The sequence below is a fragment of the Paramormyrops kingsleyae genome, chromosome 21, assembly GCF_048594095.1.
Source record: "Paramormyrops kingsleyae isolate MSU_618 chromosome 21, PKINGS_0.4, whole genome shotgun sequence".
NCBI classification, from domain to species: Eukaryota; Metazoa; Chordata; class Actinopteri; order Osteoglossiformes; family Mormyridae; genus Paramormyrops; species Paramormyrops kingsleyae.
The window spans coordinates 13,184,447-13,198,412 of record NC_132817.1 but is presented as its reverse complement, the minus strand read 5'-3'; the positions used below and the strand labels follow the sequence as shown (position 1 = coordinate 13,198,412).

At 49.0% G+C, this 13,966-nt stretch overlaps 1 protein-coding gene across 2 annotated transcripts; it reads right to left on the bottom strand.

Moving 5' to 3' along the window:
* Positions 1 to 3,457: 3,457 nt before the first annotated feature.
* Positions 3,458 to 10,479, bottom strand: LOC111847580 (ran-binding protein 3-like). 2 transcript variants are annotated; one of them, XM_023818909.2, is made up of 17 exons: positions 10,373 to 10,479; positions 8,559 to 8,614; positions 8,437 to 8,473; positions 8,272 to 8,358; positions 8,107 to 8,178; positions 7,945 to 8,010; positions 7,698 to 7,790; positions 7,478 to 7,602; positions 7,259 to 7,345; positions 7,062 to 7,174; positions 6,905 to 6,980; positions 6,655 to 6,748; positions 6,446 to 6,570; positions 6,239 to 6,359; positions 5,978 to 6,120; positions 5,672 to 5,864; positions 3,458 to 5,365 (listed from the first exon to the last, which is right to left on the bottom strand). In XM_023818909.2, the coding sequence occupies exons 1-17, from the start codon at positions 10,392 to 10,394 to the stop codon at positions 5,322 to 5,324; spliced, it is 1,554 nt and encodes a 517-aa protein (XP_023674677.1). In that variant the 5' UTR covers positions 10,395 to 10,479; the 3' UTR covers positions 3,458 to 5,321. The 2 variants fall into 2 exon arrangements, with proteins under 2 accessions (XP_023674677.1, XP_023674678.1); XM_023818910.2 differs by having other exon boundaries at positions 7,478 to 7,596.
* Between the last annotated feature and the right edge of the window lie 3,487 nt (positions 10,480 to 13,966).

Sequence of the window (13,966 nt, the reverse complement as noted above, 5' to 3'; positions counted from 1 at the left end):
CGTAAAACAGCTATCAGCTGCATTCCATATAACCTTTATTTTCAACATCCTTGCAACTGAAAAGTGCTTGTGGGTAAAAGATCATTACACATTTTCTGTGATCTTCACTAACTAACTGCCCCCACATCCATCACTAGTAATGGGATCAATTAGCTGAACTGTCAGCCTATTTTTAACTTCCTCAAACCCAGATGCCTGGAAGTGTGAACCACACTCTGCAACCCAGACATAAGATGACAAAAATATTAACAGTAGCAAAAAACAAACTGGTTACCCACCGTCCCGAGTCTGACGTACCAAGGGGCACCACCGTTTCCGTCACCGGCCCTCCCGAGTCTCTGACGTACCAAGGGGCACCTCCATTTCCGTCACCGGCCCTCCCGAGTCTGACGTACCAAGGGGCACCTCCGTTTCCGTCACCGGCCCTCCCGAGTCTCTGACGTACCAAGGGGCACCTCCGTTTCCGTCACCGGCCCTCCCGCGTCTGACGTATGGAGCATTTCCATTTCTATTATTGTCCTCATCTTAATATTCAGTCCAAAAGAACATTTATAGCCGTATGTTATAATGAAGGTTTTCTAACCTTTTAATTGAAAGAAAACTAATGGGTGTGATGACTTAACTGGTTTTAAATTCAGTTTCATAATGATTACTTGAGCCTTCAAATTTCATTGATGAAGGTCTTTTTTAGCTGCTCATCAGTTCCATCCAGTCCCTGTTATACACTATTTGCACAAAAGTACTGGGACACCTGGCCATTACACCTACAGCAACTTCCATGACATCACATGGGCATCAATATGGAGCTGGTCCCCCCTTTGCAGCTATAACAGCTGCCACTCTTCTGGGAAGGATTTCCACAAGGGGTGTCTGTGGGAATTTTTATCCATTCGTTCAGAAGAGCATTTGTGAGGTCAGGCACTGATCTTGGCCTGACTCACAACCTCTATTCTAGTTCATCCCAAAGGTGTCCGATGGGGTTGAGGTCAGGGCTCTGGGGGGCCAGGCAAGCTCTTCCATGCTAGACTCACCCAACCATGTCTTTAAAGATCTTGCTTTGTGCACTGGGGCACAGTCATGCTGGAACAGAAAAGGGCCGCCTTCCCCAAACTGTTCCCACATCGTTGGAAGCAAAGAATTGCCCAAAATGTCTTGGTATGCTAAAGCACTAAGAGTTCCCTTCACTGGAACTATGGGGTCTGGCCAAACCCCTGAAAAACAACCCCAAACCACTATCCCTCCTCCACCAAACTCTGTTAATTACTGCTGCACTATGCAGCAGATGTGGAAATTTCATGTCCAGAAAGTAAAAATCCAGTGTAAAAATCTCACTCTGTTACTTTAAGTGGACTTTCACTTCGTGGCTGAGCGGCTGTTGGTCCTAAATGCTTCCAGTTTGCAATAATATCATTTACAGTTAACTGTGGAATATCTAGCAGGGAAGAAATTTTATGAACTGACATTACATTCTATGACAGTACCACGATTGAGTTGATCTCTTCAGAATGGCCCATTCTTTCACAAATGTTTGTAAACCTAACTGCATGGCTAGGTGCTTGATTTTGTATTCGTGTGGTAATGGGTCTGAATGAAAGGCCTGAATTCAGTAATTAAGAGATGTATCCCAAGACTCTGGTCCATATAGTATATGTTACCTTAATTCATTGTGCGACTGGTCTAAATGCCACTTATTTTGCTCTAATTTAAGCATAACACAAATGTCCCCCGTCAGTTTTGCTGTGAAGCTCACGCTGATACATTTTTGCCTTTTCTTTTTGTTTTGCATTACAGAGTATATAAAACATGATAGTATTCATATCATCACATTTTCGGGAATGCATACGAGGGGAACTTAATATACGCTCTTATCCAAAAGCATTACAGGTAAATCATGGCGTGTGACCTGCCACAGGGAAGAGACCTTACAGGGGAGGATTAGATCGGGCTGTCGAGTCATCGGCGCCGAGCTAATTTATGTATCACCTTTCCAAGGTTTCTGTGGTTAACGTTAAAGTTTTAAACTCAATCCGTCAGTTCCGCCCAGTAAAGCGGCTTAATATGAATGCCAGTTTGACTTTATATAAACAGTAAGTCTTAAACTTAATGCAGCCGATGGGTTTAATTCACAGATTAGTGTTACCTGACCTGCTTATCCGCATTAATACCGGTGAGTTTTCACCCACAAAAGCAGCTGGACAATCACATGACAAAGCAGCTAATGGTTAATTATAACATTTTAAGAGAAAACTGGCATCGATTGCACCCAGAATCGGAGAAGTGCTTCCGCAGCATATTTCAACAAGGAAAAACATGACGTCACGTTATCTCACAATGACTCCGAGAGAACTGATCACTGTCTCAAAAAGGCCACCCTAGCTAGCGATCGATAGCTACGGATGATACAAAAGAACTTAGTAAAATATATTGATCTATTTTTGCACCTTGAGGTCAAAACGTCTCATCGCTCTTACACAGGACCTGTGTGATTTTAGCTGCGTTAATTTTCAGGATGCAGCGGAGAAAAGCGCCGATCCAAAGCAGACAGGAGGGAAACGGGCAGCTTCCGAGATAAAACTTAGCTCTACAGACTCCTAAAATGCAAAAGGTAGAGCGGAGACAAAAACGGGATTCGAGGGTGAATAATAACAGGTTCAACTTCAGGGAGCGAGTCGGCCACAGTGCCACTTAACCAAAGCTTTGGTAAAATACACAGCTTATAAAGTAAATAAATGGAGCAAGAACATCTGCTTAAAATCTAAAGACAGCGCTGAATTGTGGTAAATGCAGGATTCATTCTAACGTCATCCTGAAAACACAGGAATGAAGACCTTTGGAGAGAGTGGGACTGTTTTGCTACATGGAACATCTCCACCAGACAGGGATAGATCACTGCCACGCATGAGTCCACCCTGATCCACAGGGGTGCCACCTGAACCTTGAGTCAGTTATCAGACAAAATCAAAGGGGGGGCGAGAGTGTCAAGTAAGCGCAGATAAACAGCTCTCTCCTCACTACAGTTAGGTGGACTGTAAATATGCTATTAAACCATCTACATAGCCTCCTAGTTCAGATGTATCAGAGCATCATGCAAGGCTATCAGGTTTACTGGGTCACTGGCCCTCAGTTACAGATAAGGATGGCAGCAAGGCTGGGACTTCAGCCTAGACCAGGATCCCCCAATTCCAGTCCTGGAGAGCCAGAGTCCGACACAGATTGCAGATATCCCTAAAACCTCTTAATCAGCTAATTATCATGTTTAGTAGGTATGTCTGAGGAGGGATATCTGAAAGCCTGGTGCAGCCTGACCCTCCAGGAGCGGAACTGGGGAATCCTGGTCTAGACCAATGTGAAATCCCTTTAAACACACACAAAATCACTGACACTCCCAAAGCTACACAATTCCTATACCTGGGGTGGGGCTGCCCCCAGCATAACCCCAAAAGTCAGAAACACCCAGTTAAACATACCAAACATTTTTATTGGCATTATCTCCCCCCCCTTACAGGTGACAAAGAAGTGAAGGAATGACAATGACAGAGCAGAACCGGGCAAAGGACCAAACGGGTCCCCCACTGGCCCCCACCACCCCATACCATCCAGGAAGCCTGCTGTGTTACTTGGTGTTTTTTATAAAATGGTCCTGAATACACCATCATGCGACACAGTTATGGAACTGGAAGAGACACTCTTACAGGCTGGAGTGAGAGTGGCAGTCCCCCCTTGGTAAAAGGCAATCCAAACCGGCAGCACTTACTAGGTAAGGAACACAGTTTATTTTACATTAATGCAGAGAACACTTACCCCACAGTTAAAGGTTCAGAACAGAATTAAGCAGTGATGTTATGCCTTTTTGATCCATTTTCCTATACATTCGAGTTTTGAAAAATCTGGTCACCACCGCTTATTGGTCAGAATGGGCTCACTTTCCTGCTTGCATAGCACCACCTGGTGTTCAAAGCACGCAACTACAATTCCAGACTAATATGTGGAGTCAAAATAATGACAGGTTCAAAGGTAGCAGTTTTGGACTGATGGGGGGGAAAAAAAATCCTTATAGAAATACCCTATTTGGAATAAAATAAAATAAAAAAACACACACACACACTCACACACACACACACACACACGAGAACAGCTTTCAGCCTTGTGTTTTGGGGGGGCGGGTGAAGATGACATCATCAGTCACTGTTCGATAGTCCGATCCGTCGGAGAAGCTCCTCCAAAGCTGGGCTAAGGCCTGTGGTCCTGCGGAGCCTCCTTCACGTAAACGCCGGCACGCTTAAACGTCAGCATGGCTACTTCTCCAAACAGCCACACGCCAGAATGAAGGAAAGGGGGGTTTGAAGGGTACCGTTAATGACCAGACCGCGGAGGTGAAGGAGACCTGGGCACACGCACGAAGGATCCCATCTCACAGCCCCGTTTGCAGATAAGGTGATTCTGTCCACGTGAAGACGCACGCGGCCTTCCGGAGAATCACGTCACATTGATGACATCTCTAAATGACGCCATGGGGGGGGGGAATCATAGTACACAATGTTTTTTTAAATGTGCTCATTAATAAAACAAAGACAGAAACTAGCAGATATAAAGTCGATATAAAAAATAAGTTTAGACAGTAAAGACCCCAGAAAGGTATTGAAATAGAGCTCAGAAAAAAAAAAAAAAAGACTAAATAAAAAGCAGCGACTATGCGGAGAGGCGGCCCACTGACAAATCTCACAGAAAGAGGACAAGCTCACAGCAGGCTCACCCTTAGCACTCAGAGCCAACCAGAATGGAACGTGTGAATTGGACCAGGTCTCTTCAAAAATCCAGTTTTATCATATTATATATATATTTGTAGCCCAGTGAGAGGTCAAACGTGTTCTGTGGAATAAGAGACGTGTGTTGGGACAGCTGAATGATGGACCCATGTGTCCTAGATGATACTCGCCTCTGGGAAGCCCAGGTCCCAGAAGACAGCACAGCGGTCCCACACTTAAAACTGCAGAGTCTTTACGGTGTGCCTTTGCCTTTAAACAGGACAGGAAGTGACCTCCCCCCCCCCCCCCCGGTACTCATCAATGTGATGAGCTTTCAAGTCCGAACCAAAATGAAGGGGGGGGGGGGGGGTCTTCATAGTTTTGCAAGGAAAAAAAAAAAAAAAGCAGGTTTACTTTGAAAGCAGAGGGGGAGAACTGCACAGACTAGGGTGAAAAACACCTGCATGGGTCCTTCCTGGAGGTAGCCTTGCAGAAACAGCCTGGTGAGGCGTCCGCAGAGGTGCCTGCGATGTACCGTACAGCAGCACCTTGACCGGCCGAGGGGCAAAGGTACGGCTATGTGGTGCCCGTCACCTGGGCCTCGCCGTCCTCCGAGGTACCTGGCAGAGGATAGGCCTTGTCACAACATCTCACTCACAGACCTGTAGCTGAAAAATGTCCCCACAAGGTAAAAAGTATCACATTGGTCCCCACAATGTGGTAAATACAAACACACACACGCGATCCAATCGAGCAGGTGAGTTTCCCTAATGGATGTACTGATTCACAGTGAGCGGTCAACCAGAATTAATAACGATCAGAGGACAGTCACCGCTCACCACCAGCAGGGGAGATACAGATATCAGGATGAACGAACACCTTGCTTGAGCACCAATACGCAGCAATAGGAAAAAGGAGCATATTACCAGCAGAAGGGGTGGTGCTGGAGGAGGGGGCAATCAGCACGTCGTCCTCCTCGCTGTCCTCCTCGTTGGACTGGGGCACCTGGGGCTCGGCGACCTCGGGGCGAGACTCGCTCTCCTGCTCCGCCCGGCTGCGCAGAGCCAGGATGCGGTGGTGCAGGGCGGCAGCCAGCTGCCCGGTGTCCTTCGAGCTCGCCTGCGACGGCAACGGAAAGACATGAAGACAGAAGGCGGCCGCAGCAAATGCAACCGGGCGGCATCAACCAGCAGGGGGAGCGGGAGGCCGCGCGCGGCCAGCAGGGGGCGTACCGATATGAGGAAGACTTTGACTCCCTGGTCCTCGGTGTCCATAGCAGTGACGCGGATGCTCTTCTCACTGGCTTTGTCTACCTGCATCTGGGGCCACAGCTTGGTGTTGAGGATCAGCCGCAGGCTCCCTTGTGTTCGCATCACTGTGGGTGGGTTAGGCGCTGTTAGGACCGCCCCCTTCCTCTGGCCACACCCACCGGGCCACACCCCCAATGAAAACATCCCGTCAGGGAAGATGTCCATACTACACAAACCCCATACCCAGTCTGGACTGCAGCGTCCCATCGTCGGCGGACGCCATGTCGTTCAGCCTCAGCAGGCCACGCCCCCTCTCCACCCAGGACTGGGAGGTCTTGTCAAACACAAACAGCTTGCACTGTATCTGTGGGGAACACGGCATCCGCTCGTGGAATTCCTCACATCTATCACACGCCCAGTCCCCCAGCATGCCCCCGCCCCCAGGCCTACCTGCAGGACGTTGCTCTCCGCCTCCTCGCCAGTGATGACCTCCACCTTCTCCAGCAGGCACCTCTTGGCAGTGGCCTTGGTGTAGGCCGCCGCCGAGGCCTCCAGGCTGCCCGCGGCACCCCCGCCTGCCGCAGACGACAGCTCAGCACGTCGGCTGGCTTCCGGCGCCAGGGATTCACCACCACGCTCCGGCAGGACGCTCCACTCACCGTTCTCGGAAGCGGCCTCCTGCGTGGGGGGCTCGGACACGGAGGGGATCTCTTTGCCATCCTCTGCCGCCAGATCGCTGCCTTTAGGGAGACTCTGAAAAGATTGATTGAGCACATTTCACCACATAGGCAGCACCGGAATCACTGGACCGGACAGGACTAAGAACCGGCAACTCGGAGACCCGGCACTGACTGAAGCAAGCGGCAGTCCAGCCTATGCCTTTCGGGGTTAAATACACGCAGGCCTTACCAGGACTCGTTCAGACATATTCTGCCCAAAGACAAACTTGGCCCCTCCGTCGCAATCAGCCACAGAGTCCTGGGAGCTGTGGAAAAAAAACAGAACAAGTGTGAGAAGCAGCCACTAGGGGGCGGCATGTAGACCACCTCACAGGCACTGGAGTTACCTGGGGGTGTTGATATACTGCAGAAAGTAATTAGTCGCCCCAGACTGAGAGTCTGACGCTGGAGAAGGCTGTTTGGGGTCGTCGAGTGCTGGGGGCTGGCTGGTCCCGTCGACCTGAACACACAGGCAGGTCAGCGGCAGGGATAAACAGGAAGGACACGGCGCTGGGCCCATCTCCATGGCGACGGGCACGCTCACCTTGACCCTCTCTTTGAGGTTTTGCCCAAACACGAAGGAGGACTCTATGGATGGCTTGTCCCCTCGATCCTCCGTTGCAGCGGTGCCCTGGCCACCAGAGGGGACGAGAGTAAGGCAGGGGACATCTTTAAAGAAGCACCCCCCCCAACCTAACCCCCCAAGAAGTATCCAACGTACAGAATACCCACACTACACTGCCCTCCCTCCTCCCTCCCTCACCGGAGGCTTTGTCGTCTCCATGGCGATGCGCTCCGTGTCCCCAGCGTCGTTACAGGGAGCCCATCCGTCTGCTTTGGCGTCTGAAGAATTGCTGAGACCATTGGTCCCGCTGCTGGAATCTGTACCTGACACACAAAAAAACAGCACGCTGAGCCCAAGTGGGAGGGTGGAGGTCAAGGGGCAGAGCCTGGAGGTCCCAAGTGCAGAGGGGGAAGCTCACCGGACGCCGTGAAGCTCTTCAGCGGGGGTGGCTGGAGCAGGGCGGGCCGGAGCACGCTGCGGGGGGGCGCCTTGGGCTTCTGGCTGGGGACACCTGCAAGACAACCTGCTGACGGACTGAACTGGAAATCACAGCCCCGCCCAACCACCCCCCTCCACACACACCTCCACACACAACCTCACCCACCCCCCTCCACACAGCACCCCCCCTCCCACCCACCCCCCTCCACACAGCACCCCCCTCCCACCAGCACTCGGCGCCTGGCCGTGAATCAGCGTCGGCGGCTTCAACCGGAAACCAGCGGTCTTCTCCTCTGCAAACACACAGGAGTCAAAAAGGAACCTCAAACTCCTATCACCCCCCCCCCCGCCCCAATCCAGGACAGCAGAGTCGCAAGACTGGGCCTCACCGGGTTCAGAGTCCGAGTTCCCGGTGGGCGATTGACAGAAGCTGGATGGCATGAAGACGTTGTTCTTGGAGACTGCAGATTGGCAAAGGAGAGCGGCCAAGTTAGAGGGAGCGAGGCAGACATGACGAGAGCAAGAGAGCAAGGAGCCTGGGAGAGGGGGGGTACCTGAGTGCGAGGGGGGGAACTGGGTTAAGGATGATGTCCTCTCCCTCTTCACTGGGGGGCAGTAGCCAGAGTCCTCTTTGTCAGAGTCTGGAAGGATAGAGAGGGTTACTCCAGCGCTGGGACCGTGGCTCATGGACGCATCTCGCCAGCCTAAGGCCTTCTCACCTTCGCCATCCTCCGCGCTCGAGCCGTCCGCAGATCTCTGCGAATAGCAATAGGACAGAGGTTCAGAGCAGGGCAGCTGGACGCCATGGTGGCCCCCAGCCCCCGGACGGCCCCAGCCTTACCTTCTGCGCTTTGTCTTTCTGGAACACGAACACTGGTGGGGCGAGAGCCGGTTTCTCTGAAAAGCAAGACATACAGTGAGGGGGCTTGTCTGAGCGACAGCCAGGCTGCCACGGTAACAGACACATGTGCCTGATGGTCGCTCATCACCTCCTCCCTAGGATTGCTCTGTGACGCTGGGTTAACTTAAGCTAGAAGTCATGATTGTCCAATAGGAATGCTCCTTACCTAAACTCTTATTGGACGATCATGACTTCTAGCTGAAGTTAACCTAGCTACGTGAGAAATCCTGTTTCGAGGAACATCCCCCTGACTAGATAGCAGATCCACCCAAACAGACCATTCTGAGCTCAGCAGCCAGAGAAACAAAAGCTCAATGAGAGGGGTGATGAAGAATGACAGCCTTTGGATCTGGGAGTCTTTAGTGTCACAGTATAAGGCCCCTAGAGGCTTGCAGACAATTCCATCACCTGGTTGATTCCCACATCATGCTCCAGCTGCTTAGTAAACACCATACACACAGGCAGCCTGAAGGGGGCGCTGATGGCTCCAGCAACAATGATGACAACCGTAGCCCACTGTGACCTGGCCACCTACAGCTATAGGGGGTCCCGTTCCATATCAAAGGCCTCGCATCCCGTGAGGGGGCGTGTCAGAGTCACTGTGACTTTCCCCATCTATAATCCACATCCTCCATTCGTAACACCAGCTGATCCAAGCAACAAGCGCTGAGACCCACCCAGTCAACCCTCAGCCTACTGCCAAAACTCATCATGGCCACAGCATAAACTGGAGAATGGTCTGGAGCCAGATAGAGGGTCTCAATAACACCTATATGATATGACAAGCATTAAAGTGGCAGAGGGTAAATAAGTGATTTCTAGCGCTGACTCCCTAGTGCAGGGGTGGGGAACCTGTTCCATGGAGGGCCGGTGTGGGTTTTTGGGATGACCTCTCAATCAGCCAATAACAGTGGGTCTCCAGGACTGGAGTTGAGAACCATTGTTTTATTATTGGCTGATGGAGAGGCTATGCCAAAAACCGGCACCCACACCGGCCCTCCATGGAACAGGTTCCCCACCCCTTCCCTAGTGTATACCCGGACAGCGTGAGATACATGGGCAAAGACCACCAACCTGCGGACACCTCTGACCGCAAAGCCGTCCCTCTGTCCGCACCACGCACGTAACGTCTATAAAAACACCCAAGCAGATGGCGGACCTGGCTATCCCCATTCAACGGCAACCTTCGTTCGCTCGGGCTCCGTCTGGCGGATGGATGCCGGTGGAAGAGGGGTCAGCTTTCTGTCCCTCAAGCCGCAAGCTGCCACACTGACCGGCACAGACACCGTGCAGGCCCGCTCTGGCATGCAGCGCTGCGGTGTTACAGCGTTTCTGTGCCGAGGCAGTGCGCCTGTATTACCGGTGTCCCCCGCCGTTACTCTGTGCGACCTGTGCTTAGAAACCGTGGGTAGCTCCAGAACCAGGCCCGCTCCCTGAAAGTACACACGGACAAATTCCACTGAAAGTCCATGGGCCTCCCCCTGTCCACTTACTGCCTGCGACCCAGCGGGTCGGGTCAGGTCGGCCCGGCCTCCCGCCTTCCCCTCCAGAGAGATTAAAAAGGCCGGGGACCTGGTGGTGTCAGCCAACCGGCCAGCACTATGCTCCCGCAGCTGACCGCCAGGATGCCTCGCGGCCCACTGCGGCCCCAGACCACGTCTCCTAATGGTTTTCCATAGCCACGGATTGCCGTTGGGCCGCCCCACACGCCACCACTCGGCTTTGTTTTCTTTCACAGCCCCACCGCCCCTTACCTTCGTTCGCCAGGTCCGCCATTTTACTTCCTTGCTTACACCCAGAAGCCCCTGCGCGGCCGCTGCGCGTTATCTCCGGCTCTGCTGGTGGGCTGTTCGCGCGCCCGGGCGTGCAGCAAGCTAACTGCGTGTGCAGGGTTCGCGGCAGAGTTGTGTGCGCATGTTCAGACTGTACTGATACTGTTATTGCGTAGACGACTCTAACCCAACCAGTCATTCATTCAAATAAATAAATTTGTAAAACAAAGTAGTAAATGAATGTACAATAAATTATTACACAATTATTTGACATTTTGAAATACAATAATATTATATTTTAAATAATATAATATAATACAATTTAATTTATTGAATTTAAAATGTCGAAATAGCAATATTTGTACCCCCGGCAAATTCGCCTATGCTGTATTTTTTCACATGTAATATTTAATTAAATTAAAATTGTAAAAGTACAACAATTCCAAAATCTTATTGGATATTTCATATTAATACTTACAACTAATTTTACAGAGGTGTTAAAAAAATTCCGGGGTGACTTTTTTGTTAAAATGACATTTGACACGTGCAACAAGTTATCGAATTTCACAAGCATAACATACGCACATATATAATATTTTTATAATTTTTATTTTAAAAATATACATAAATGGTATAGTCATAGTTAAAATGCAGAAGACATAATAACTGAATACGATATATTTAACACAGCATAATCATTTTAATGCATCATATTTCTGTCATTAGAGTCTTTCTCAAAATTTATTTTTGAACATATCGCACGGCCCCACAGTTTGTGGGGTAACCAAATAATTGGGAACGGTTGCAGAATGTTATCCTGAAAAAAAGGCTTTTTTTCTACAAATGTATTAATCCGTTAGTAAATTATGCGGGATACCATACCCCTCAGCTCTGACATTTATCTTGGATTTGTCAATTAATGGAACAGCAGTTACGGTTACATCCATAAATATTTGGACAGTGACACGGTTTTCATAATTTTGGTTCTGTACGTCACCACAGTGGATTTGAAATGAGACATTGAGATGTAGTTGAAGTGAAGACTTTTGGCTTTAGTTCTACAGGTTGAACAAAAATATTGTAGAAAAATGTTAGGAACTGCAGTCATTTTTATACACAATCCCCTCATTTCAGGTGCTCAAATGTAACTTGACTCCTGGGTTGCTTTCACTGTATGTTTTGGGTCATTGTCCATCTATATTGTGAAGCGCCGTCCAATCAACTTGGCTGAATTTCACTGGATTTGAGTAGACAGTATGTCTCTGTACACCACAGAATTCATCCGGCTGCTTCTGTCCTCTGTCACATCATCAATAAACACTAGTGACCCAGTGCCACTGGCAGCCTTGCATGCCCAAGCCATCAAACTCCCTCCACCATGTCTTACAGATGACATAGTAAGGCTACCATAGCTGTTCCATGCCTTCTCTATACTTTTTTCTTGCAGTCTTTCTGGTAGAGGTTAATCTGTCCAAAGAATGCTATTCTAGAATTTTGCTGGCTTTTCTAGATGGTTTTTTTTTAGCAAAGTTCAATCTAGTCTTTCTATTCTTGAGGCTTATGAGTGGTTTGCACCTTGACGCAAACCCTCTATATGTGTTTTCATGAAGTCTTCTCTGTATGGTAGACTTGGATATTCTGACCTCCTGGAGAGTGTTCTTCACTTGGCTGGATGTCGTGAAGGGCTTGTCCTTCACCATGTCTTCCACTAGATGGGGTGGCAGCGCAAGACAGCGTGCACAGATGAACATCTCAGCTCGCATGCTGTGTGACATTTATGACTTTGTTTCACAATCTTGTTACCTGGGAACTCATAAATCTACTTTGAAACCATTTTTGGCAAATACCTCTCAGAAATATCTCAATGTAATGTTTCCGATAATTAATTATAAGAACGAAACCATCAGGCCTTGTCAAACATTCTGTTTTTCAAAAATCTGATGCTGGGAAGAAAATGGTGCCTGAAATATCACAGGTAACAGAATCCAGATGGGAAGTAACAGGACCATAACTGTTAAATGGAAACAGAATGGAAAATCATACGGGCAAATGCTCGATCGACATCCTTAAATAAAGCCTCACAGGATCAAAACGGTTCTGAGAAATATGTATACAACACTGAATTTCATCACCTTCTCACAACATGAGACCCACAGCTCATATTCTACTCGCATTCATCATAATCTATTCACATTCATCAGCTCTGTCAGAACTAACAGGATGACTGACCCATCAAAAGGCATGAACAAAACAACAGAGGCACCTTGCATGTCATATCACCTGTGTATCTGAGCACCCTGCTCTTAAATGGTCATATCCTTTGTTGGTTTATGGCTACTGTCACATTTCCAGGAGCAAAGGACTGCAATATATTTCTAGGGTGGTTTTAAATGAACTTTTGCTAAAATACAGATCTTTGCTGAGATGTTACACGTTTGGCGATGCTGAGAGGTCGGTGAGAGGTCGAACACGTCCCGCTGCTGTGAATGCTGCTCTGTCTCTCAGAGCCCGATTCCCGAGGCAAATCTCGGCTCCTCCTAGAGCTGTGGGCTGTCCAATGTCCCAGAGAGATATGCTTTATTGGTTTTGTTTGGGGCATGTCAGGGATCCTCCGGTGAAAAAGAAGAATAGAGACAGAATGGAGAAAAGCAAACAAACATAAGAATTTTCTCAGTCCTAAGCTCTCTCGATTACCTTCCAGCTCCCCCCATCTCCCAGCCATTAAATGATATGACACAGAGTCTCTCCCAGACCCAATAAAAGGAGAGCAAGGGTATCCTGGATGGACCTTCGTCCCAGCAGTACACTGTACTGAGGTGCGGCTCCACCCTAGCATCCAAAAATGTAGGACCATGCTCAGTCGTGGGTCATGGGGTGAATTATTATCCTTGACTTTCAGTAGCTAGCAGGTCTATGGGGGGAGTATGGGATCAAAATCTACCCATAATGCATTTCACCAACCAACTCAGTAGATTGTGTCGCCTGGAACAGGAACACATTTTTGAGGGGGGGGGGGGGGGGGCATTCAGGTGTTCTAGAGTGGCAAGAAGATCAGTCATGACACCTAAAAGATCCATCCGCAACCCCCATTTATCAAAATCACCGTTGAGGAACTTAAGCCCCCTGTCCGCCCCCCAAATCGTACCTCGAATTTATGCAAGATGTCATGTGGTTTATAAGATGTTCCCTGAGAACCTGAGAGGGCTTTTCTGAGTTTGAGATTTCCTGGAGTTTTCATTGCAGGCATGTCATAGCAGAGCCGTGTGAGAGAAAGCCAAGCGCTATGAGGGTCACTACTCCAGCTCTCCGGCAGACACAAGATTAATGAGGCCCTTCATGATGTCAACCTCGGTAGAAAGACAGTAACAAATCATCTTTTTTTTCAAAACTGAAACTGGATCTTTGTTTTGTGTAATGACTACCAAAAACAGTCCCTGTTCCTCCCCTCCGTAGAAATGGAGAGAAAATGTTTTGCTCTCCTCCCCAAGAAAGTGTGCACCTCCCCGGTAAGAGGGGCAACTCCCACACTTAATTAAAAAAAACGAAAATAGACAAAATTTCTAATGTCGATTCATG

Coding starts and splice junctions, on each gene's coding strand:
- LOC111847580 (XM_023818909.2), bottom strand. CDS start 10,394: ATGGCGGACCTGGCGAACGAAG. Junction 6,360..6,445: donor CGGAGAGCAACGTCCTGCAG/GTAGGCCTGGGG, acceptor TGTTCCCCACAG/ATACAGTGCAAGCTGTTTGT. Junction 5,865..5,977: donor TCAAAGTCTTCCTCATATCG/GTACGCCCCCTG, acceptor TTGCCGTCGCAG/GCGAGCTCGAAGGACACCGG.